This window comes from Glandiceps talaboti, chromosome 20 (assembly GCF_964340395.1).
Source record: "Glandiceps talaboti chromosome 20, keGlaTala1.1, whole genome shotgun sequence".
In the NCBI taxonomy this organism is placed as follows: Eukaryota; Metazoa; Hemichordata; class Enteropneusta; family Spengelidae; genus Glandiceps; species Glandiceps talaboti.
In genome coordinates this window covers 842,791-869,512 of record NC_135568.1, presented here as the reverse complement: position 1 = coordinate 869,512, position 26,722 = coordinate 842,791, and the positions used below count along the sequence as shown (strand labels likewise).

The 26,722-nt window shown below is 36.2% G+C and overlaps 3 protein-coding genes across 3 annotated transcripts; all 3 read right to left on the bottom strand.

Moving 5' to 3' along the window:
- Positions 1-1,764: 1,764 nt before the first annotated feature.
- On the bottom strand, positions 1,765-4,843 carry LOC144450821 (uncharacterized). The gene is made up of 2 exons (XM_078141558.1): positions 4,421-4,843; positions 1,765-3,339 (listed from the first exon to the last, which is right to left on the bottom strand). The coding sequence occupies exons 1-2, from the start codon at positions 4,773-4,775 to the stop codon at positions 2,246-2,248; spliced, it is 1,449 nt and encodes a 482-aa protein (XP_077997684.1). The 5' UTR covers positions 4,776-4,843; the 3' UTR covers positions 1,765-2,245.
- A 475-nt stretch (positions 4,844-5,318) lies between these two features.
- Positions 5,319-8,639, bottom strand: LOC144450895 (uncharacterized). Its single transcript, XM_078141643.1, has 5 exons — positions 8,447-8,639; positions 7,459-7,546; positions 6,844-6,980; positions 6,248-6,341; positions 5,319-5,701 (listed from the first exon to the last, which is right to left on the bottom strand). Exons 1-5 carry the CDS (start codon positions 8,632-8,634, stop codon positions 5,435-5,437), a joined length of 774 nt encoding a protein of 257 aa, XP_077997769.1. The 5' UTR covers positions 8,635-8,639; the 3' UTR covers positions 5,319-5,434.
- A 585-nt stretch (positions 8,640-9,224) lies between these two features.
- Positions 9,225-25,081, bottom strand: LOC144450735 (ubiquitin carboxyl-terminal hydrolase 37-like). Its single transcript, XM_078141429.1, has 18 exons — positions 24,726-25,081; positions 24,002-24,170; positions 23,181-23,242; positions 22,035-22,246; positions 21,354-21,475; positions 20,003-20,093; positions 19,319-19,471; positions 18,564-18,692; positions 18,236-18,368; positions 17,152-17,435; positions 16,535-16,666; positions 16,160-16,324; positions 15,544-15,636; positions 14,076-15,103; positions 13,412-13,609; positions 12,960-13,066; positions 12,376-12,584; positions 9,225-11,495 (listed from the first exon to the last, which is right to left on the bottom strand). The coding sequence occupies exons 1-18, from the start codon at positions 24,870-24,872 to the stop codon at positions 11,429-11,431; spliced, it is 3,501 nt and encodes a 1,166-aa protein (XP_077997555.1). The 5' UTR covers positions 24,873-25,081; the 3' UTR covers positions 9,225-11,428.
- Between the last annotated feature and the right edge of the window lie 1,641 nt (positions 25,082-26,722).

Below are 26,722 nucleotides of genomic sequence, written 5' to 3'. Positions count from 1 at the left end.
CATCATCACTTTCCTTTTCACTTTCGAGACATAACAAAAATTTAAAGTAGGCGAGGATACAAACAAACAATGTCTTTATTTCAATTCCACTACGTCACCAGACTTTATGGACCATGAAAGATTGGTGAGTAAAAACACGTCATCACCAGCCTTCCATACATTGTAAATGAGTAGAATAATTTCATTGTTTCTAAATGTACATGTAAAAAAAGTCACGTTTTTCAGATTAAAGATCTAAGTGCTCATACTATACTAATCACGTGTCAACAGCCTCTACTGTTATAAATACGTACACTGGCTGCAGCTGGGATATATTTTTCATCAAAGCACCTGAAATATATATTCACTAAAAATTTGTCAATTATTCTGATTTCATAAAAAGACATTATATCTGTTAATTTGTGATCAATGTTATCTGTTGATGTTGAATGGAGTGACAGGTTTAAATCTTGAACGAAAGCTTGGTTTTGAATATGTCACCATGCTAGAACTGCATTAGTTTTAACTGGAGTATCATTTTTCGATCAAGCAATCACAATATATTCACTGTAACTTGTTAAAATACCAGACATTGTACATGTTAACCAGTGGTCAATATTATCTATAACCAGTACAGAAATAGATTGAAATCATGATCGCCGTTGAGGGTGCTGATTTGTGGGTGCGGATCCAAAAATCAATTTGATTTGATTTATCGTGTATACATCTACACAAATATGTTTATCCACAGGTGATTTCGATACTGTTCAGGGTTTATGATATTACGAGTAAGTTACTGTACCTAACAAAATTAAATATTTCTTTTAAAAACCTTCTAATTGCAGCTAGCACAAGATTGTAAATATGAATAAAGTACTGAACACATTTCTGTACAGAAAAACGTGATACTTGAAAGACACATTAAAATTCCCCACAATGTGATATACGAATACTTATACATCTATTATTCATATTATGATTTTCTTATATAATGTACAAGAAGAGTGCTTAGTCTTGGTTACCCAGACTCTCGTGTCTGGGGGCTCTACCTCGGTTGGGGAGGTCTCGTAGGCAGAGCCCCCAGCGACGAGAGTCTGGGTAACTGAGACTGATAGAGGGTTTGGAACTTTCCACCCAGTAATAACACCACTGTTACATTGCTGCTAGCGTTCACGTAGCACACTAATAACTGTGCAGTTAGATGAGAGGTGAAGAAACACCAGTATACCCACACCTCAGCGTATACCTATTGGAGAATTTGCGTGGGGGACTACAAAATACGGAGTAATTCCGGTCATCCAGACTCACTGTATGTATTTACAATTTACCCTGTCCCCAAACCTTCGATATGTAATAAAATCAAGCTGTGGTTATGTTTCTCCTTACAAGTAAATATAGAATGCCTTAGCCCACGTGACGGTGCATTTATCTTTAATAATAGAAATCCATGTAAATATCTCTGCAGAATACATCTATGGAAAATGTCTCTTATATTCTTATTTATACTGATTATCTATACTGATTTATATTGTTCACATATTTGTACAGACTGTAATACGTCGTGTCGCTCCGCCCTCACCGGAGAAATTGATCCATGTGTGAGGGCGCCCTGTCACCGCGTACCTTACAGCCTAATATTTGTAAAGCAGTATTTACGTACAGCCTCAGACTACCGTGATCTGACATACAGCAGACTGTGTGTGTGTGTGTGTGTGTGTGTGTATGTGTGTGTGTGTGTGTGTGCGTGTGTGTGTGTGTATGTGTGTGTGCGTGTGTGTGTTTGTTTGTTTGTTTGTTTGTTTGTTTGTTTGTTTGTTTCAAATACAGTAAACAATCTCAATTGTCTTCATTTTCTTATGTACTCTTAGGTGTTCTTGAAATCCCGAAACCAATTAATATTACATTTCAACCCAACCCAGTGTTGCATTCGGTTTGTAATAAGAACCCTGCCATTTGGAAGTATATATAAATGGTCGCAAGACTATGTTTCCCTGTGTAAGAAATCACAGAGGAAAACACTAACCAGCAGTACTACTGGCTAGAAATAGTACTTAGTAATTAGGCAAGCATAATTTCAAGGTATCATTTAGACGGTAAATATAAGTTTCTAGAACGGTGACCGGTGCTCATCGTCTAAGCTTATAACTAAACGATAAGTGGTCCCTTTGCAGTAACGCTCGTCATACCGTTCATCAGTATGTCGATGACTTTGAATTCAAGCAGACATTCATGTCAGACTATTGGTTTTGAACAATGTATGGGGACGTTAGTACGTACTGTCCTTTGGTGGAGTTGAGGGTGGTGCCGACGGTTGCCTTGACGACGAGTCACCCTGTCCTTGTCTGTCATTGAGGTCTTGTTTTACACCATAGGTTTGTGACGGTGTTGAGGAAGACTCTGCTGCTGCACCGCCATCCTGTGAACTGTGACCGGCTGCAGGGTATTCAGTGTATGGGGGAGGGGCTGGCATTTGCTCACAGCCTGGTTGCGGTGGTGGTGGAGCTTGTGGAGTAGGCATATGAGGTTGTTGATACTGTGTTGGCGCTTGTTGGTAACCTTGGAAACCGGATGCAACACTGCCATAGTTACCAGGTTGTTGAGCATACGGACCAGGCTGTTGAGGGTATGGACCTGGGTGTTGGGGATATTGCTGTGGGTATGGACCTGGTTGTTGTTGGTACGGTCCAGGTTGCTGTGGATACGGATGCGGGTGCTGTTGTCTTGGATACGCGTAGTCCTCTCTGACAGTTACACTACGGTCGACTTCTGTGTGTGAGGCATGGACGAAATACTGTTTCTCAACTATTTCTTTGTTTACTTCCTTCACGATATATGGCAGTCGACAGAAATCAACCAACCACCCAATACCAAATATGCCAAACGTGAAGAAATACAGAGCACCCCAACCACCCCTATTTAGGTAGAAATGGTGGAATCCAAAGATACCGAATGGGAACCACAAAACATAAGCATCACACAGACTCTTTCGTGGATCAGGTCGGAGTATTCGTCGGTTAACATCTCGCACCAGACACGGCATGCGCAGTACATCAACTACCCAGCCTACACCCAACAAACCAAACGTAAAGAGGTACACAAGTCCGAAACCGATGCGATCTAGGTAAAAGTGATGGAAACCGAGGAACCCGAGGGGTAATCCAAGAATATAAGCATCGCAGGTCGACTTCAGTGGTTTCATATAACCTTCATTTTGTACGCGTCGTTTGATGTCGTCGTTGACGGAAGAAACGAGACACGGCATTCGACAGAGGTCTATCAGCCATCCCACACCAAAAAGACCAAAGGTGAAGGTGTAGGCCACTCCCCATCCATATCGTTCCAAATAGTAATGGTGAAATCCTAGTAAAAAAACAACCAGAAATATAAACACGTATTATTATTATTGTTACTAGCACAGAAATCATAGAAGGCGATGATACTTTGATATTACACGTGTGTGCTGAGTTAATAACCTTGATAGGTATACCTCCATGGTTTGTGCATATTCTTGGATATTTTACATGTAAAGCACAAAGGGGACTTTCCCGTTTCACTCATGACATTGAACATGGCATTTTTACACACTCAGAAAACGTCACATGCAGAATCAAGGAAAACGTATAGAGGTACCGAGCAGAGTTGGAATGTAGAAACAGACATGCGGTCGTGTTTCGTATCAGTAAGAAAGTAAATAATTGAAGCCATTACAATGATTAAAGACCATTACGGTGTACGCCCTGTGTAATCATTTTCAGATGTATGTGTCCATAGCCTATATATAGTCAAGTCGTGTGGAGACTTTTTCTCCCATCATGGGAAAGAGGTGATATTCAAAATCCACAACACACGACTTGACTCTAGGTAGTCTTGCTTGCAAACGGTGTACGGGATATATTCGATTCTAACAAGGTCCCTAAACACCTTAGAAAAGGAGCTAGACATTGTCAGAATCGACTCCCGACCTACTCCGTCTGTAAGCAGGCCTAGAGTTTTGGCTACTACTGCTACTGTTCTGTGAAAGAAACAGCGATGTTTATTGATCACTTTTCACTGAGATATTGTTGTCTATGTGGTGCCTCTGTTATTGTCAGTGTCCATATAGAACATTGTACGTAAAAATACAGAAGTCGAGGTTAGTGACATCACAGCTATCAGTACATGCAGCCGTGTTGAAGGTCATGACATCGTATCAGATTTGGTGTAAACAAGTAAGAATTCAAAACAAGATATTGTTTACCATAAGAATAAAAGGACAATGTACATATATAAACACTTCTCCGTTTTTTGTAAATCTGAAGGACACTTATAGTTGTTTCAAGTTCAAATTTCGTGGTTATATTACAAAGGTACATATACGTGCACGTGATACATGCGCGTGTGACCGTCGCATGACCTCAAAAAATCAGTACGCATGCGTAGTTTAAGTATTGTGATCACTTACCTAGAAAACCCAGTGGAAAGGATAGAATATATGCATCGTCTAGACGTTTTTTCGGTACGTATGGAAAAGGTGACGGACCAGCCTCTAATTGTATTCGATTGTTAGCATCTCTCACAAGACAAGGGATTCGAAACCAGTCAATAATCCAGCCAAAGCCGAACAGTCCCAGTGTGAAAAAATAAAGTAGCCCAAAACCTGGTCGTCTTAGATAGAAATGGTGTGCTCCTAGGAATCCAAGTGGAATCGCCAAAAGATAGGCTTCACATACACCTTTCTTATCTAGAGGTATCGATAAAACTCCGTGTCGTGGAGACTGGGAAGGATATTGATACGTAACTTGTCGTTCTGTCGACATTTTCACTGCATTAACATCACTAGCCTCAGTTCGTGAGTGAATGTGTTGTAGCTGTCATGTGTCACGTCTTTACGCGTCTCAACGTCACGAGACCTGTGACCTGATTACAAAGCTTTGTCTGCGCAGTAGTCACGGGTTCGGTGGGTGTAACCATTGTGTAGAGGGGATTCCGTTAACCGTGTATGTATGTATGTATGTATGTATGTATGTATGTATGTATGTATGTATGTATGTATGTATGTATGTATGTATGTATGTATGTATGTATGCATGTATGTATGTATGCATGTATGTATGTATGTATGTATGTATGTATGTATGTATGTATGTATGTATGTATGTATGTATGTATGTATGTATGTATGTATACATTGTATGTATGTATGTATGTATGTATGTATGTATGTATGTATGTATGTATGTATGCATTGTATGTGGTGTACGTTGTTTTCTTTCTGTCTATTTAGTTAGTATGTCTACACATGATTGACTCAATACCTAAAACTTCTTTGGTATAATCCAAACATTTTATTGGTACAAGTACTGAATTAACATGATTAGTTTCAAAACATAACTTTCATCACGTGATCATAAACAAGGCCTGTACAAAAAAAATCACCAAATCATCCATGGAGAAAGACTGTTAATCCATTTATGTTCTAGTATTCTTTGTCTGGTAAGGCTACTTTATTTTCTTCCTGGACATCGTGTTTATTTTCATCACTGTTTTTATCGTGAATATCTTCATTCTGAACGTCTTTTACTTCATCATCCTGTACTTCATTGTTTTCTACTTTATCTAGTTCTTTGCTCTCATCTTTATTTTCTTCTTTGGCTTCAACTTTCGCCTCAACTTCTGGTTCTTCCTTCGGTGCATCTTTTTGACACTTCCCAGCACATGCACAGGGTGTCTTGAATTCAAAATACTGAGAAGAAATAAACAGATTCAGGATAAACATCTAGTTGCTATTGGTAACAAATCAAAACATGAAATGTAGAAATGACTTAATTAAGATAAGTGCTTTGTAACTAATCATGACAGTTAATTTGATGATTTGATTTTATATATATATATAATATAATGTATACAACAGTGTGTTTTCAAACAGAGTTGAAGCTTTAGAAATTGTGTCTCTGTATTGTGTTATTACGATTTATTGCTTGGCATGCCTTTGGTATTTAGAGTGAGTACAGCTACTGCTGTAAGCTGTATAAGCTCACCTCTCTCACCTTGTCATGAAAGTGTCTATGAGGGCGAAACGACAAGACATGCCTTACAGTCTCAAGTAAGTAAAATTCCACAAGTTTGAAATCGAAACTAGTTACACCATAGACCCTCCACGTTGATGGAGGGTCTATGGTTACACCAATCACAGAAAATGCAAAACCTTAGGGTGCATATACTCTTTTTTAATTTTGGGAATAAATAAAGTTAATTCTATTGTGATTTCCAAATAAAGATAATATTTTACATAATGCAGTGGCTGGACGTATGGATCTTCACCAATTGGACTAAATATGGTGTCTTCATTTTCTTTGTTGCAAACGAGAGTAATCCACGATGTCCTGAAAATGTGTACAAGAACAAGAATTAAGATGACATTCGTCGTTGATGTAGCTCATGTGAACTATTTACCAGTGATGACAAATCAATCACTCTAGCACAACAAGGCAATGAGTTGTTTTAGTCCACCTGCAGGATCATCCGTTGATACCATACGCAACTGAAAATCGCATTACACTGAGGGCGTTTACGCTGCGCATCAGATCTAAGGTACTGTCATCTTCAGTAACTGTTTTTGTTCAACAACCTTCCAACGGTACAAATGGACAATTTACAATGAAGTCAATATTGAACACCTTGCTTTCTATTGTTACAGCTTCACTGAATTGTAGCCACACACACACACACACACACACACACACACACACACTCTCTCTCTCTCTCTCTCTCTCTCTCTCTCTCTCTCTCTCTCTCTCTCTCTCTCTCTCTCTCTCTCTCTCTCTCTCTCTCTCTCTCTCTCTCTCCTCTCTCTCTCTCTTTTTCTCTAATCTTGAGTAGACTTACCGCACAACTTGACTAGTACCTGTCTTTCCTTCATATTTTAAGATAACATGTGTGCCATTGTGGAGAAACTGTGCTGTGTCGTGAAGACCAATAGTAAAGAACAACCCAAAACGTCTGTCCGGGACACGCTGACATAACTTTATGAAGAGATGGATGAAAATGTGTAAGACAGTCAATAATATTATATTAGTGTCTTTTAATGAAAATAGTAACTTTGTAAACGGAAGTGCACAGGATGTACATATCAATAGTGAAAGGCAGAATGGCAAACACACGGTGGCAAACTCAAACAGGCGCGCGCACACACAAACAAACAAACAAACACACACACACACGTTTTGCATAGACCTTGCACAGTTACTACCAAGTTTTAACAAAATACTATATTTACGTGTACGCTGACGTTCCACATAACATTTGATCGTGTAATGAATGACACATTCAGTTAGAAAGTATAAGGTTTTTAAATTGGTTTTTGTATATGTTTCCTTTTCTTGAACAACTTACACCATAGACCCTCCACCCACTATGGAGGGTCTATGCTTACACACAGAACAATATACAACACAGGAGAGAAAGCATATGAATATTCCAGTTAGTTTCATTAGTACGTACCGCTACGCCATGACACCCCACTTCTTCAAATGGCCAGCATGGGTTGAATGAGTAGGAGGAAGCGTCTCTAGCCCTCACGTCTTTATACCTACCAATTAAATTGGGACAAAAATCCACATAAGTTATTTTGGCTTAATACGCATGAGGTACACAGATTCGTTTTACGTAAACGTCGGAAAACAAGGCTAAACTGCTGTTCAACTCAGCATAAATGTGGACAAAAATTGGTATTTTAAAATCAATGATAACATGCCTAACCCGAAAGCACAAAAACATCACCAATGATGTATACATGTTCTCGTCGCCAATTAAGATGTTAAACTAAATGTTATGAAAAAAATGTTACATGTAATTCTGTAATGTCAGATGGAAAATTCGTTGTAAAATTATGCACGTTGAACTTTTGGTTTACTCGATATTTCAGTGGTACATGTATATATCAAGGCGTGACTGTGTGTGTTTGACCAGATTTAGTACCAGCAACCAATTACTTTTGCACCATCCCCCCCCCCCACACACACACACGCACGCACCACCATCGCCAACAACAACAACAACAACAACAACAACAACAACAACAACAACAGGACCACCATGATCCATCTATCTTTGCAGGTTTTACACGAAAAAGCAATGTAAATGAGACAGGGTTTTTTTTCTGTACAGCAGTGTTTCGGTTTTTGTTGTGCAGGCTTTTCCATTGTATTATGAATACAGAGAGGGTTTGGGTGGATACTCTCTCAACAAACCTGCAAGTCTTTGTTGCATAAGTCTATAGAACACTAACAGGTCACACTGGGTCACTCACCCAGTATGATTACATGCTAAACTTGTTGCCACTCTTTTCAACACTTTCCATACGGCGTAGGAAGAATACTGAGTTAAAAAGAAAATAAAATACTTGAGTTCTCTGCTAAGTTATGGAATCAAAGGCACTGTAGTAGTGTATCTGTAAACGCTATTCAAGTCATTCAATGTATGTACTGACCTTGCGTCGACCTGTGTTGGTTCTGAGCCTGCATTGCCAAGCGTTGCCAAGTCAATGACACCTGACCCATCAGACATTTGACATGAACACGGCCCTAACTTCGTACACTCTAGTTTTTTGGACGATCCACTTGAAGCACTGACAAATATCAAAAGAAAGCACCACACCACTGTATCCCGTGTAGCCATTTTGAAATCACCAATCGCAAGATCAGCAGTCAGTCATTCCAAGGTTGAATATTAACCTATCCATTGTAAACAAATTAGGTACGACTCGGGAGTGACGTATGTGTTTATCACAGAGTTGTGTGTGAAGTAAACACCGCCATTTGAACTGAGTGTTATTGTTATTGTGATGTATTTGGCCTCAGACCACCATAGAGAACTATAATGGCACGAGATTTGGCTCACTCGCAAGAGTTTGAGTTCGAGTGCCCACTTTCTTCGGTTTGATTTTTTCGGGGATTTTTTGTTGCATGTATCGGTATATGTAGTAGTCACAGGAGGCTCAGGTTTAGTTAGTTATGTTTACGAAAACACAAGACAAACAAGCAAACAATTGTACCCATTGTGTAGATTATGTGTGCGTTTGTTCTTGTGTTTTTATGTCTACGGAGTACTCGCATTCAGTTTCAAACAAATTAAAGAAACATTACACTACATTTTACGATTGCTATATGAATCAAATATTTATTATCATTGAGAGTCAGTTTTTACATATTATGTTAATCGTCATAAATCTCTCCGTTTACAGATTGATTGTGGTGAACATCACCAGAAATAGTCAGACACAGAGTAACGATTCAAGGCAAAGATATCCTCTCTAATGACAACCTGTGTGACCCTAGACCAATTGCATGACCTCATGTGACCCCAAATTTGTTTGTTGTTGAATTGTTTCTAAACTAAAGTTTGTCTGACATCACAATTGAAACCGTTACAAATAAAAGTATAATTTTTCACATTTTTCATAATTAATAAATACTGAATCAGATTCTCTTGCCATCATAATTTCAGTTAAGATTATTTCAGAATGTAATATCAATTACTACATATATACCATTGAATCACTTGTCTCAGTATTCAGACATATTGGTAGTATTTTAACTGCAGTGCTATACCAACATTACTGCATACCTGTATGCAAATGATATGCAAGTGTTTCATTAATACACAAAAATCAAATGACTGCAGTTATGTTTTCATGACATTATTGTTTCAAACATACACATAATAATAACAGAACCAAATGAAACATCAGTGCAAGAGTATGTACCCATGGTATTTGCACTCCTACAGTGATTTCTGCTACACTTGTATTTTCAAGTACAGCTGCAGAAAACAATAACAAACATAACTTAACTAACTCATTAATAATGACAATGTTGGAACATAACTTCATAAAACCTAATCCCAGTTCTGACAACATAACATGAATTATTTCCATGTCTATATTCATATTTTTAGCACAATTTAACACAACAGATATTAGGTCCATAATTCTTTGCATCAGTGCAGTAAGGTCATATCTGCTATGCAATTGTATAGGCAGATACGACCTTACTGCACTGACGCGGTGTGTATAGGCAGATAAGACATTACTGCACTGACACGAAGAATTACATTCCTACCTCTCTTCAAAAACCATAATTATATTAAACTTATCTTTATTATATATGGTAGATATTACTCTGTAATCGAATACTGTAAAATACTAAATTTTAACTTGGAATTTATCTTCACTTCTTTTTGATGATATACTTTTCTTCTAAAAAAATTCACTTGAAAATATTTTATATTCATAGATACCACACATTCCTTCCTAAATCATTAAAAAATAAGGTCCAGGCAAAACAGCCTATACTTTTGAGTGAAAATAAAATCCTTTGAAAATATAGTATTCAACAATATTCCATAGTATTTAAATCTTGAACTAATATCAGTATTGCTGTCTTTGTATTGACACAAGGCGAGTTGAAACTTATAATCTTAATTCATATATTTACTTTCTCTGGTACATCGTCGCAAACCACAACCATTCTTAACGAGCTGGTCCCTACTATTTCGAAGTGTAGTGGAAGAAATAAAAACTGGTTTGCGAGAATGCTCTGTAGTATCTCCAGGGTTCTGCCTGCTGCTAACTTTATCTCATGAATATTACAATATGCAAATGAGCATGCATATTTATGAGTGGTTGGGACAGCCCTCTGGCTCAGCAGAAACCCTGTGTAATTTCATTCACGAATGTAATAATGTCTTCACTTGTAATACCCATTGCACAAAGTAATAATGTTCTATTTAAATCACATACATTATGTCAAACACAAAATCCATGAAACAACATAAACAGGGAATATTCTCCTAAAATAACTCATAATAAAAAAAAGACTTCATGGGTATTATACTGTAAAAATACTTATTTCAGCACATATGGAAAATTTTGGCAGTATAGCATATTTGGACATCACACTCTTTAATTTAGCAGACAGTGAAAGGGGAAAGTAGACTATGAATGTTTGGAAAAAATATTTTGGTAAAATAGCAATTTTGGACATCACAGGCACTTTAATTTAGCAGAAAATGGAAGGGGAATCTAGTCAGTCTACTATATTCATTGCAACTATTGACAACGTTCACAACAGCTGAATATAGAAATATGACAACTCATAAAGTAGGTTAACAGGACTTTTTTCTGCAGAAAAAGTGTTTGTGTGTATTCAGGTGAAGTGAATCCAGTGCTCAAAAGCATCTGACCACAGTATGTAAACTTTAAACAAGTTTTGGTATTCCCAAAACTGTGATAGAAACTAAAGAAAGCACAGTATAAGTTTTGAGTTTGGAAAGGAAAGTTTACAGGAGGTCCCGAGGTTTTAAGGAAAAACAACGCTGATACGTCAGAAAGAATTTATTATCACTTCATTTTACTGCTGTATAATGAGTACATGAATTCTTTACATCTATCTTGGCAAGGAATATCTGCCATCTATCTTGGCAAGGAATGTCTGCCATGTGGGACTTCCTGCTCCCTGGGTAAATCATCAAAAAGGTCTCTGAAAAAATAGAAAATTAGGCATACATGAACTCTTCTGCAAACACTCTACCAACTCAAGTCAGCTTGAAGTCATATCAACTGGTGTAAGGAGTTTTAGCTATGCAACAAAGTATGTGAAAAGTCATCATGGATAAGCAGGGATGTTTTTAGATGCCGGTAGCTGGACAAACTACCCACCTACTATTCTCATTTCTCCATCTACTGTTCTCAGAATATCAACAGAATTGCGGAGAACTGACATGAAAAGTTGGTCGAAGGCCGTTTTGTAATGATGAGAACTAGCTTCCTATTTCTGACATTTCTCCATCTATTTTAAAATTAAGTGAAACTCCTTGTAAGAATTACCTTCATCTATATGTATAAAACTGTTAACATGAATGCTTACAAGAATTGTCTTTGCAAACCAAAGGGAAACATCTGAATATCTTGATAATTATTCACACAGCAACTATTTTTTCTCTATTTGACTGAATACAAAATAATGCGTACTATAAATTATTATTTGAAATCTGTTAATCACAAGCTCAGATATTAAAAATTTCAGCAGTTTATTCAATTTACCGCTACTTAAGTATCCCAGGTTTATTCTCCCAAGATTTCACACCAAAATAATTATATAATCTATCCAAATCTTTTGCAACCTTTACCAAATTGACAATATGTATCTATGAGATTGATTCTACAATAAAGCATAAAGTGTGAGTACATAGGGCTAAAGTCAAGGTTTGTCTGTCTGTTATGTATGTATGTATGTATGCATGCATGCATGCATATATGTATGTATGTATGTATGTATGTATGTATGTATGTATGTATGTATGTATGTATCCTCACTTTATTAGCAAGTTTCCACAGAACACTGACAAGTTTAAACTTACTTGCTGCGATAAAAAAATATATATCCCGTTCTTCGTCTCCTTGTACGCACTGTTTGTTCATCAGTTTTATCAACTTCAGTATCATCGTAACTAAGCCAGGTTTTCTTTTTGACATCGTACACATCACTTATGTAATGACCCATCGATGATGAACTTCCAATGTGACTAACAACACTTATCAGTTGGTAGGAGAAAGGAAGATTTCCATCCTGTCATGAAAAATACAACACTTATCAGTTGGTAGGAGAAAGGAAGATTTCCATCCTGTCATGAAAAATACAACACTTATCAGTTGGTAGGAGAATGGAAGATTTCCATCCTGTCATGAAATATACAACATTTATCAGTTGGTAGGAGAAAGGAAGATTACCATCCTGTCATGAAAAATACAACACTTATCAGTTATCAGTTGGTAGGAGAATGGAAGATTTCCATCCTGTCATGAAAAATAAGACTTTAACCTTTAGAATGCCTTGTAAAGTTGTCAGGTGAAATTACATAATTTACTAGAAACCAAGTCAATTTGGTTTATTTAATTATTATAACTACAAGCAAACAGATAATTTAGGTCCAATTGAACTCACTTCCTCATTTAATTTCAGTGTTTCTAAATCTTCTTTACTATAGTCGACTTCTTGTTCACCATCAGAAACCATCATCAAATCATTGTCATAAAAGTTATTCTCGAAATCTGCAAAAAACAGGAATTACATTAGATCCATTCTTTGTTCAGCTGGCTATGTTTACACAGATATTGATAGATTACTACAGTACACTCAGTTTCCTAATAGATAATATAAGTTTGTCTCTACATACACTACAATAGTGAGAGACACTGTTGAAATTAAACCGAAAGGGGATACCACGCCAGGAAATCAACTCACTACTTTCATAAATTATGGGTTCTGGAGTTATTTCATCATTCTACATCACCTTAAATTACTTGTGATTTCATAAAAACGCCAAGTTTTATAGGGTATTTTTGCTATGGGCTATTGCATGATGGGAGTCAACAGAAATAACTTATGTAACATACCTTGTAAACTGAGTGCTTTGGCACGTTTGATGTCTTCATCTTCTTGTTCTAATACTTCTTGGTCTTTCATACTTGCTGATATCGCAGCTGCCAAGTCTTTGTCTTCTTTGTCATTGTCATAATCGTCATTGTAAAAATTTGGTGCACCAATACATTCTGGTTCATCAGTGCCAACATTATATACACCATCTTGTGGATCTGTGAAATATACCAAAGAGTGAACTAACATTACATGTAAAAAAAATTCATTCATGAAAACATATTTTTGTAAAAGCTCACGTAACGACTCAACGACTAGTATGCATGCATGTCCTATATACTATGCAATTTTTTTTTTTGGTGGTTTTACCCAAGGATGCATGGCGGTGCAATAACTCTGCATGCGCGTTCTATATAATATGTGCATTCTCCACATGGAGCGCGCTATTACAATATCATCATGAGGCAGCCGGTCACAAATGAATCTACCCTGCGCAGGCTTATGGGCTTTGCCTAGTTATGATATTAAGCCCAATAATAACATTACTAAATACAAAAAAAAGAGAAAAGATTTATAGTCAATCCTAGATTCAATCACTTACTGTTCTCATTATACCAGCTACTTTTAAAAGCGACATCAATGCAAGGAAATAGACAAGAAATGACAAACAAACACTCGACTTACCTTGACTCGTTTTCTCCATTCTATTATCATTTGAATTTTCCTGTATTAAAGGAATCCTATTTTCCTTTGCAGGACTGAAGACTTCTTTTATTTTATTATATGTATACTGTTTACATTTCTCAGCACTCATTTTGACTTTCTCAAACAGTGGATGGGTTTTCTTGGTAGGGCTTCCCTGTGTTGTTGAATTACTAGCATTACTCAAGTTAGTGTTCAGTTCCTGAGAATGTTGACGATCAGAATTAACAGTTGGACTGCTAACTGATTTTGGTTCTGGCATATCTGTTAGATCTATAACATCTCCTTCATCTCCACATACAGGTTTTATTTCTTTACTCTCCTCAGTTCTACAGTTGTCATTTTTTAAACTCGTACTTATTGCATTGGCACATTTTGATGTGCTGACAGTGGATTTCATTTCAGTGTTTGTGCATGTTACATCTGTCGATATATCTGTTCTGTTTTTATTCATAGAATCACACAGAATCTTTGAGTTGTCAGACTGTGTCTGTGATGATGAGTGTATTTGTTTATCTGTAGTGTTCTGTTGACAGTGCACTGTCAATATTCCATCTACAGTATCTCTGTTATTAATTTCAGTAGTTTCACTTGCATTTTCCAAAACGTCGGCAGTTTCATCAGTTATCCCACGCCCATTTTTGGACACATCAGCAGTTCCTTCAGTTGTACCTTCATCACTACTACTAACAAAGCTTTCTTGCTTGCTAAGTTCCATAGCTTTAGCCAACTGTTCCTCTTCTGTCATACAAGTTAACTCCTCAAAACTTAAAGATCTCTTCTCAGTAACCTGTTCACTCATCTCTATCGCTTTGGCAAGCTGTTCTTCCTCTGTTAATTCTTCTAGAGGTTTGAAATCATTTTCGATATCTTTGTCTTCAGATTTTTGATTTGGTGAAGTTACATCATTGCCTTTATTACTAAACCTACAGACTTCTTCATCCTCAGAATCAGAGTCTTGTACTTTCTTGATTTTTTTGAACTTGAAATTAGATTTATTAGATTCTGACCTGTCAAAGAATAAGGTAATAACAGAAGTAAGTGGAATTGTTTGAGAAAAAAAATGGTTATCACTGTTTAACATCGTGTAAATACATAGCATTTACACCACCATAACACTATAAGCAATCATTTATCACAGAAGCAATTAAATTACACAACCAACAAACCGACATACATACATACATACATACATACATACATACATACATACATACATACACACATACATACATACACACACACACACACACATACACATACATACATACACATAAACAGAGACATGCATGCATACATACCAATCACATAGATACATATTGTTAAAATGTAAAACAATTAGAACAAAATGATCTCATAGTTTTTGTTCAAATGTGTGCAACTTTGCTTGTTTGTTTATAAATACATGACAGTGTAGAGCTGAAAAACTAGGAAATTACAAGAAACTTACACTGTTGAATCATTATACAATCGCTTCCTGGCTGTCAATGTTTTTGTATCTTGATCTTCCTGAGTACCCCAGCACTTCTCTTGTTTAGACGGACTATAAAGAAATGGTTGCATAAAACTTTAACACTGAAGAGAAACAAGCTAACAATGTTTTTCAAATGGTTGCAAAGAAATCATGGCATGAAATGGATGATCACATAGCATGCTGTGAAATGACATCAATAACATCACCATGTGATTAGAACCAATGAGGTGATTGGAATAGTACAATGTAAACATGATTATCATATCATAAACAATGCTGTCTAATTTCAGCCAAAAGCAGGAAGCAAAATCATGTTCATTTGCAATATGGATATATATGGATGTTGAAAAGAGAAAAATAATACTCTATGACAACCTTTCATTCCATCATTAATTATACTTTATTTGTATCTGTTTTCTGTTTCATTCTTGATACTTGGATATAAGGTTGCACAAAACATGAAATTTGACTGCGAAAGCAGACGGAGACCTTGCACAAGAAGCACGCAAACAAGCCTTAGTGGGAAGACTGGCTAGGATATTGACACACATATAATAAAATGTACAGTAAACTTGTTGCTATGGCAACATACCTCATAATATTTGGCTTTTTCTCTGTCAAGAACGGTGGAACAGTTTCTCCTGTACAGTGTAGTGACAGTGTGAGATATTTTGGAATATCGATACTCTCCCCTAACTTGGTATTCTTTAATGCCGATATATTGTAACTATATCTCTTTAAGTGTAGCACCAGTATTCTAGAAAAGAGAAAATGTCAACAAAAAACTCTGATGATTATCTAGAAGAAAACACAATTTTTGATATCTGATATCTGTGAAAACTATGTAGAAAAGAGAAAACACGATTGTAGGTATCTAGGTAGTTTCTGAATAAGAATGAACAGATCATTAGCATATGACATAACAATCATCTGTCTTTAAAATTAAAACTACAAGTTTTATAGTTACCTTGGTAATTTAGTAAACTTGTGAGTAACAGTCGATTGTTTACTATGACATTCATTGCACTCGTATTCAATCTTCTCATCTCTAAAGAACTGATCGATCGCATCCTGTATAGATTTCGCTATCGATGAATCTCTGTGTTTTAAAACAAAGGAGAAATAATTAAACATCAATGAGCGACAGCACCATTCCAAAGCATGCAGTTAAGAATTCACAGCTGTTTCACAGCCCTTTAGAAGGTAGCAGAATAGTGTCTGGGGAACCACGGCTATTTTTTGAGAACCCAAGTAATACTGATCTCACTGTCACATTCTACTAAACCTACAAAAGTGCTGTTTGGAGCATTCACCATAAATTCTGGGTGATTGGTGAACACGGACATGGGAGGGCACTAAAATAAGGGTTGTTTCCCCAAAAAAGAGAGATAAAGAAATAAAGAAACCTAAGTAATATCTAGAGTTTCAGAGATGGCTCTTGAACTAATTAATATTTTCACTAGACTTCAAGTTACAGCACATTCATTGAGAAAGTCTGCTTAAAACATTTAATTGTTAACACAGCCAAGTTTTGTTGTTTGTGCATGACTAGAAATCTGATTAGTACACCATTCTTTTACTTACTTTCTTCTTGGCATATCTAGTGATAAATCATAGAATCTCTCTGACTTCGTAACAACTTCATTGCAACTATTACATGTTATGACATGTAATACCTCAAATTCAAAGTTAAGAGTAACAGGACAAGTGAAGGTATCTGATGTGATGTCCGCCCTCTCGGGTACCTCTCTCTCTGGAATATTTTCTGTATTCTCCGATTTAGGAGAATTGGACCGTGAACCTTTGTTCACTTTCTCTACATCTTCTTTCAGTTGATCAAGGCATTGGTTCAAGAATTCATGGGCATCCTATTAAAGAGGAGTGAAGAGATTTTCTTTTCAGTGATTGGCTTAAATTAGGTCACACGGTATGGTGACCCATAATGACCTCAATTTGCATAGATCAAGGCATTAGTTGTCTTCTATATTCCCTAGGGCAATAGTCATTGATTCAATGATTTGCTTTGACTGTGGAAAGAATATGTCCCTGTGAATAAGATATGTTATAAACCACGTATTGTCTGTTTTTTTCAGACACTAGTACCTGTAGTAGATGTGATGCTACCCCAAGGGCTCTAATATCGCTGCATAACAGCCGTCAGGGTAATATACATATACTAGTGCCCTGATAGCCAGGCAATAGGCATATAATAGTTACAAAGTAAAACCTCTATGTATCCTTTTTTCACCTTTGGTGTTATACATGTACTGTGAAAAACAATGAGATATTACTCCCCAATATTTTTCCTTGCTCAACTGAAGAAAATACGAATGACCTAAGGGGCCTAGTCATTACGAGTAGCTAGACGAGTAGTGACTAACCCTTGGGTCACATGTACTTTCCAGCTGAATGAAGTAAAATATTGGGGAATTAATATAATTATATCTCCTTAAGCACAATTTATGAAAAATCGTGAAAAATAATTGCAATTTGAAACTTTTTCACCCATATTTCGAGCAACACAAAACCTTTGACGTAGACACAGATTGTCATGACATACAGCAATCAGGGTATACATTCCATATTTTCTGTTCAAAGACAATATCTTGGCTTGAGTACGGTATACTACACCATAAATCAGTACATAGTCACTCTGTGTTATACTTACATGCTGTAGAAATCCAGAGAATCTCTCAGCACTAGAAGATATTGCATTTTTCACTTTCTTGAGAAGATCTCGCTTCTGTTCCCACTGCATGGACCTACCAGCCCTCTTTACATGTAGCAGATGAGTTAAACATCTATTTCAAATATAACATAAAATAGTATTGTAGCATACACACAGAGAGACAATTTACTATCTCCAGAACCTTACATTCAATTGTGCTGTTAAAACACATAGATTTCTCTATAAATGTACCATATCTCATTATTGATGAGTTCAAAGTTTAGTATATCAGTTGCAAGTCCAAATTGAGAATGTAAAGGTGACTTACTTGTACAGACTTTGTTTAGGAACTTTCTTGATGAGTTCAAAGTTTAAAATATCAGTTACAAATGTTTCCAATCCAAACAGAGATTGTAATATAGCATTCATATAGCAGGTATTACCAAGGTTAGAGAATCTGGTGAACAAAAAAAAAAAAAAGATTAAAAGTTAGCCCCTCTAATACATGGTATATTTTTGGAAAACAAGATATCATGTAATATTGTTTGGGGTAACTATGACTATATGTACAAAGAGGGGAATAAGTGCAGAAAATAAAGACTTTCCGTGGCATTTCAGTTTTTTGAGATAGGCGTGTAAATTCAACGGTTTCATGATCACTCCAGTGTTTTTATAAAGGATGACAAGTGGGTAAAATCTGCTCGAGTTCCCCAGCTATTTTACCAGCGTTCCCAACTAAAATTATGTACATGGTTATGGAATTCTTTGATAATTTTACCCCCACCCCCCACCCTCCATCTATAAATGGAATTTCCCAACCACATCATGACAAACTGCACTCATATTATAGAACAAGTTCATGGGAATCTCACTACAATTTCATGAGACCTCTAGGCTCTAGATGTATCCTAAATCAAGAGTTTCTGGACAGATTCTGGATGTGTTCACTTTTTAACAAACATGAAACTCTGCTACCTCTCCAGTCTGACAAGGTAGAATTTAGTTAGGTTGATACCACTTTCAATGAGGGGTTTTAACAAGGTACTTCTTCCAAACAAACTGTAAAATGTCAACACTACTTACCCTAGTAGACTGACTTGTGAGTGATTACTCAGAGTCAGATTGTTTTTATATCGCCATCCTTCATAGTTTTCTCCAAGTCTTGGTTTCTTTATCAAATGAGATGGATCACTTAAAAACCCTGGCTGTCGTTTTACCGGACTTGAAATGTTAGTTCTGGGAAGTAAATCAATTTTGACAATCATCTATTAGTTGTTACAATCAGATGTTTACTTATTTCAAAATGATTCCAAAGAAAACAAATGCTTTCCAATATAGTAAATGTAAGTGGATAGATTTAAACATTTCTTACATTTAATAAATCAATAAAATATGTTTACAACTGAAATAAAAGAAAAGAAATTGCTATTTAGAAAGCTACAATTGTACATTAATTTGCAAAGTTAAACAAAGAACCCACTCTGATCAGTCTCACTACATCTATACACCTGGGGTGTCTACATTTTGTGTATTATGTTACATAGGAATGATGTATTTCATACCCCTCCAAACACACAAAACCCCCACTATCTTGTGCGCGTACGCACGCGCACACACACACACACACACACACACACACACACACACACACACACACACACACCTCCCCCCTCCCCCCCCCCCCACACACACACACACACACACACACCAAGTATCACCATCACGATATTAATTAGTGGAACATAAATCAACTACATGGTCACTTACCTAGCTGAACTCATAAATGAATTACTGAGTCCATAATTTACCATTTGCTGGCCACGACTATAAAACCCAGTACCAGTACTAATTAAGGGAGCTACGTTTAAAAAAAAAGAAGACATGTACATATTATATATAATACAACAGCTAACTACTACAAGTGTGGCGTCCAATGAGAGACAAAGTACTTTCTTTTTGGAGTCAAAATAATAAGGCTTTTGTGAGTCACCACAATGAGGAACAGGAGAACACAAAAGTTGTGTGTATCAATGGTCTGTCAGGTTGGCTTAGATGCACACTGGCTAGTACGATACTAGGCATGAGAAAAAAAGTAGTTACTATAGTTACAATTATTGGCATAACAGTGATCATGCTACTGATGTCCTATAATATTATTACAACTACAATGATTGGCAGCTGAAGTAGTATTTGCAATTGTATGGTCACTAAATATATGGGTTTTTTTGTTAAAGGCAGTAACAAAGTAAAATCTACCTGACTCCCCTGTCATTTTACAGAAGGTTTCCCTCAGAAAATGATAGTATTGTATAGTAAGTAACAAATTAAACAAATAGAACATTTATAAACTTACATACACTGTCATAGGAGAAAAGTACAAAGAACATATCTATGGCGATATTTATCGAAAGAAACATTTTTTCCTTCTCTCAAAAGCATTATACACATATATAGCTAAACGACATGAACATCGTACATTAAGGAAGTGAAATTTTTCCTCAATATTTAAATCAACAAACGTATCAAAACGTATAATGACTATGCCAGTTTTAACAGATTTACCCCTTCCTGTTACCAAGGTTCCAAGACCTTACTAAATACACTGAACTAAACATTTACAATATACTTACTACTGATTTTCCTTACTAAATACACTGAACTAAGCATTTACAATATACTTACTACTGATTTTCCTTACTAAATACACTGAACTAAGCATTTACAATGTACTTACTACTGATTTTCCTTACTAAATACACTGAACTAAGCATTTACAATGTACTTACTAAATACACTGAACTAAGCATTTACAATGTACTTACTACTGATTTTCCTTACTAAATACACTGAACTAAGCATTTACAATGTACTTACTACTGATTTTCCTTACTAAATACACTGAACTAAGCATTTACAATGTACTTACTACTGATTTTCCTTACTAAATACACTGAACTAAGCATTTACAATGTACTTACTACTGATTTTCCTTACTAAATACACTGAACTAAGCATTTACAATGTACTTACTAAATACACTGAACAAAGCATTTACAATATACTTACTACTGATTTTCCTTACTAAATACACTGAACTAAGCATTTACAATGTACTTACTACTGATTTTCCTTTCATCAAAGGCTTTCTGCTTATCATCAAAAGCACTCAGGAATTGTGATCCTGTGGTTCCAGTTTTTCTTTCAAACAAACCTTTCCTGTCAGATCTTGGTGTATTGGATCTGTTTGTTTAAAATATAACATCACAATCAATGTAAAATTAAGACACTAATGTGATGTTGCTTTTGAAAAGGGATACAATGTGCATTGTGGGTAACAGGAATATGACATATTACATCACGTTGCCCCTGGCGATGGACTAACATGATCAGGTTTGAATGTGTGTGGGGATGCAGTGGCTACAATGTGCATTGTGGGTAACAGGAATATGGCGTATTACACCACGTTGCCCCTGGCAATGGACTACTGTAATCTGGTACCATTTGAGATATTAGTAATTATATCATTACTCCGACAAACTCCCTCCCCCCCTCCCCCCCCCCTCTCTCTCTCTCTCTCTCTCTCTCTCTCTCTCTCTCTCTCTCTCTCTCTCTCTCTCTCTCTCTCTCTCTCTCTCTCTCTCTCTCTCTCTCTCTCTCTCTCTCTCTCTCTCTCTCTCTCTCTCTCTCTCTCTCTCTCTCTCTCTCTCTCTCTCTCTCTCTCTCTCTCTCTCTCACACACACACAAACACTTATCTTTCAACACATACAAAACATATCTGACATGGAAAAGTCACCTCACCTCACAATTCCTTCATTTTCTTTATCCAGGTTTTCCTGTTCATCGTCGCTAATAATGATGGACTTTCCAGTACTATTAGCCAGTCCTAGGGATGGTTTCTCTCTACATGGAGTTGCATTGGATAATGTGTATGTTGAGTTGATTTTCTTTGGGGTGAAAGAGTTACGTGGGGAACTTAAACTTCGAGGAGAATGTCTGGAATGGCTAGACTCCTGAAAGTAAACAATATAAAAGTCCACATGGGCATTGAAAACCATTAAATACAGCTTGTCAATGTGTGAGGGCTTTGCATTTCATCACATACATACAAGTGTACATAAACTGGTTATTAAAACAGTATTTTGCTAAGGCCTTAAGAACAATTTGGGTGATTTCGATTATGTTCAATTTTAGAATAGGTGGGGTAGGTAGATTTGTTTTTATTTTTTTTCATATGTGAGTGTCTAGTTCAGGTAGTTATGTTTTCAGTTGTTTTCCATATGGTCTCTGTGTTACTGGTTTCTTCTCACCAGATGTATAGCCATTATAGATTGGAAGAACAATTTTAGATTGTCTTTTTAAGTTGATGTTAGTTTGCACATCCACTTTTTCTCACGAGACTTCGCAATATTAACAATTTTATTTATTTTTTCTCGAATACGCAAAAGAAAGGTTAATGGTCGGTAGTGAAAAACTAGGTTGGATCAGGGGTAACCGGAACCAAACAATTTTTTTTAGGTCTAAGGTTTGGATATCTCAGACAAAGAGAGAGGAAATATGTTTATATTTATTAAAATCCTCTTTCTCCCAAGGAGTATTTGTACAAAAGGAACTATGGGTTGGGAGAATGAGGATTAATACTAATTTCCATACCTCGGTCGATGATTCATGTGGGGCCCGGGATATCTGTAAACCACCTGAGTTATGAGGACAGATTGTGGACATTGAATGTGACAACTTTAGAAACCAGACAGATCAGAGCTGATTTGCTGGAAGTCTACAAACTCTCCATAGATACTTTCATTGATTCAGCTGTGTTTTTCAAAGTATCTTCTTCCATGAAGTGTGTTTTCTACAATTGAATTAATCTCCATTAGTGCAACAAAGTCACTAAATGCCTTTATCTAGAAGTGATTGTTCTTCTATCTTACCACATTTAATTCTTACCTTATATTCCGGTGATGTCTTGCATGTGTTTAGTGTTACTGAAGAGTGTCTGATATTTCGTCCTAGTCATAAAAATAAAACATATGTTGTTGAGTACTTGACAGTAAGAAAGAAAAAGTAATAAATCCACTGAACTCGAAATCATTCTGACAACCAAAGTTTGTACATTTGTGTCTTCTGATCACATTATATGTCCTCATCATTTTGGGCAAATTACCATACGATCCTCAAGACACATTTGCCCATATCACAACCTTCCAAGGACTGACAAACAAGAACAGTGTAAGAATGGTGTTTGCCTGTATTAATATAGTGAAAACAAGACCTTGTATAATTTCTGAACATTCTCTTAAATTGTTAAATGAAAATTATACTGCAACTACTTCATTTTTTTCTAATAACAGTCGGACCAAAATGCTCTGGTCTCTATCATTACTATATGAAAAGTACAGGCAGGTATTATGAGTCTCTGAACACTCTAGTCAAACCATTCCAGGGAGAATGCTATCTAGCAGACAATTTCATAGACCACTATAATACTGTCCATTCCAAGGAGAGTGCTATCAAGCAGACAATTTCATAGACCACTATAATACTGTCCATTCCAAGGAGAGTGCTATCTAGCAGACAATTTCATAGACCACTATAATCTGAGTACTGTCCATAGTATAGTAGTGTTATAAATTCTGTCTTTGAAATCCACTAAAGTCTGTATTTGTGTTTTCTTATTTTTTTTCTATCTTTTTTAGTTGTGGGATATTTTGAGCGTTCTTGTGTGTCCCCCCCCCCACATAAAATTTAATAATAATGATAAAACTTACCCTTGCTATTTGACATTGATTTAAGTTGATAAAGGTACTGTGACAATTGACCAACTCTATCTGGTTGTTTGGCATGGTCCAAGTGAATATGTGTACCATCTACCAATGCTATAATAATCTTCCTTCGGTTTTCTTTGGCTTCTGATATACTTTTAATGTTGTTACTAAGCTATGGATAGAAGAAGATAACAAACAAGTTGTCACTGCATATTTCTGTCTTTGAAAATATCAACAATAATAAGACATCACTGGATGATTATTAATTTTGTATAGAACTCACTGGGGCATGGGTCTTGTCAGTCATGTCATATGTAATGTAAATTTCACTTGAAACAAGGTTAATCTTGAAGAAGAACTAGGGCAGGGGGGGGGGGCTAACACTCGGGGATGGGGCTATAGCAAGGGAAAATCCCAACTGCCCAATTAATTCTAAATCTACAATGTAACTTACAATATATTGTAAGTGCATATGTATATTTTGCCTTCAAAAGTTTGTTCGTTCATCATGTTTGTGATAATGATATTGAACTAATGCATACACTAGTCTACATTTCATTACCGGCCAAGTTCTCGTACTGGCAGAGTTCTCTAATACTGGCAGAGTTCTCTTTACTTGTCGAATTCTATTGGTAGATACCCATCTGACAAGTCACAAATTTGATAATAAATAGGACTCGTATGACGTAAACATCACCGATTATAAAGTCCATCTCGTTTAACCTACCTTGAATTTCTTTGGATATCCGACGTTAGGATTCATACAACAATAGGCAATACCTTTATCTTCTAACACTGCCAGTTCACCTTCTTTCCATTTCATCTGCCCACAGTCAATACCCGAATAACGAACCCTGCCTTGAATAGATATCATATTGCTTGTTATGTTGTGTTCGACAACAAATGGACTTCCGGCGAGGCGCTTGATATCAATTCACGGTGTGAAAACGTCCTTTAGAGGACATACTCCTGGAGTTTAAACAGGTACAGGTGTACTTGAGTCCTTAAAGAGTGCTAAATTTTAACCTAGACAGAAAGAATTTTCTAAACAACAATACCATCGCGTCAACTAATATTAATACATCTCTGTCTGTCACATCGTTTCTCCGCCATTTTGAAAATTAAAATGGCGGGAAATGTCTAGCTATTCACCTAATGTTACCGCTATTGGCGCTGTTGTATCGCTTGGAAAGATAATGTCGAAGGTTGGTAGTGTGGTTGGTTGCATCAATGTGCATGCATCAACAAAGCTTCAATATACATAGTGATATTAATAGAGATCAAAGTTAGATTGGGTTACAAATCAACATTTACAACAACAACAAACTTGTAAATTTTGTAAATATTTCGTTCGATTTATCTGTTGAAACAAAGAGCCTACGTACGTGTGAGCTTATTTTATTCCCAATCTGATTAAAATCCGATGTAGATGTCGGCTAATCGTTCATTGCTATTTTACCTTCGTTATTTTGCCTGAATTGACCTTCTTGGTGCATGTTTACATGTTTTAGCCTGATCGCCTCCTCTACGATCAGGCTAAAAAATGTAAACATGTACCAAGAAGGTCAAATCAAGCAAAATAACGAATTGAAGGTAAAATAGCAATGAACGATTAGCCGACATCTACATCGGATTTTAATCAGATTGGTGCTATTCCTTGCCCCAAAATGCAAGTTTCCACGATATTTTTTTCCAAGTAAACTCGGGCAGAAAAGGAATTCTTCAGAATAGTGCATATTATTGTACTTCTAATCTAACTACTTAAACAGGCAAGAAAGTATACAAATTGAAATTCTGACAAACAATGCTATTTGATCAAGTTATTTCCACATTATCCTGGTGGCTTATATAAAAATTGTGTCTATTCTCATTTCACAGTAAACGTATTGTAAGATGTACCGGCCAAAAGTAGTTTATTCGATGGAATCCACACTTTTATTAAAACATTGTTTATTTCAAACAAAGTTTTTTATTTTATTTGACATTATTATTGTTGATTTACAGGTTTTAAAAATCAGGAAAACATTCATAACTACTGTAGAATTGACCTGCATATTCAAATTGCTAAAAGTCAAACATGAAATAAAAGTGTGGATTCCATCTAAAAACTACACATACACACACATGGTTAAAACCATAGACCCTCCACCAGGTGGATTCCATCTAAAAACTACACATACACATACACATACACGTATCCATACACGTACACGTACACATACACATACACATACACATACACATACACATACACGTACACGTACACATACACATACACATACACATACACATACACATACACATACACATACACATACACATACACATACACATACACATACACATACACATACACATACACATACACATACACATACACATACACATACACATACATGGTTAAAACCATAGAACCTCCACCAGGTGAAGGAATTGTGTTAAAACACAAATGAGTCTGTAAAACCGACAAGTACAAGCCACAGCCAGAGTAAGAATAATACTTTTGGCCTAAACGGCGTACCACTCTTGAGTTTGTATTTTGTGCCATGTCAAGGTGATGAATTAAAGTATTTGTATATGTTACATTATTTGATAACTTTGAGTTTATTTCTTAATGACATATTGACTGTGTTGTTATTGTCACAGTCACTTGTGGGCTAATATTCTATTCAAGGATGGTCATAATACAAAACATTGAAGTTGTTAGGAATATTCAAAAAAATA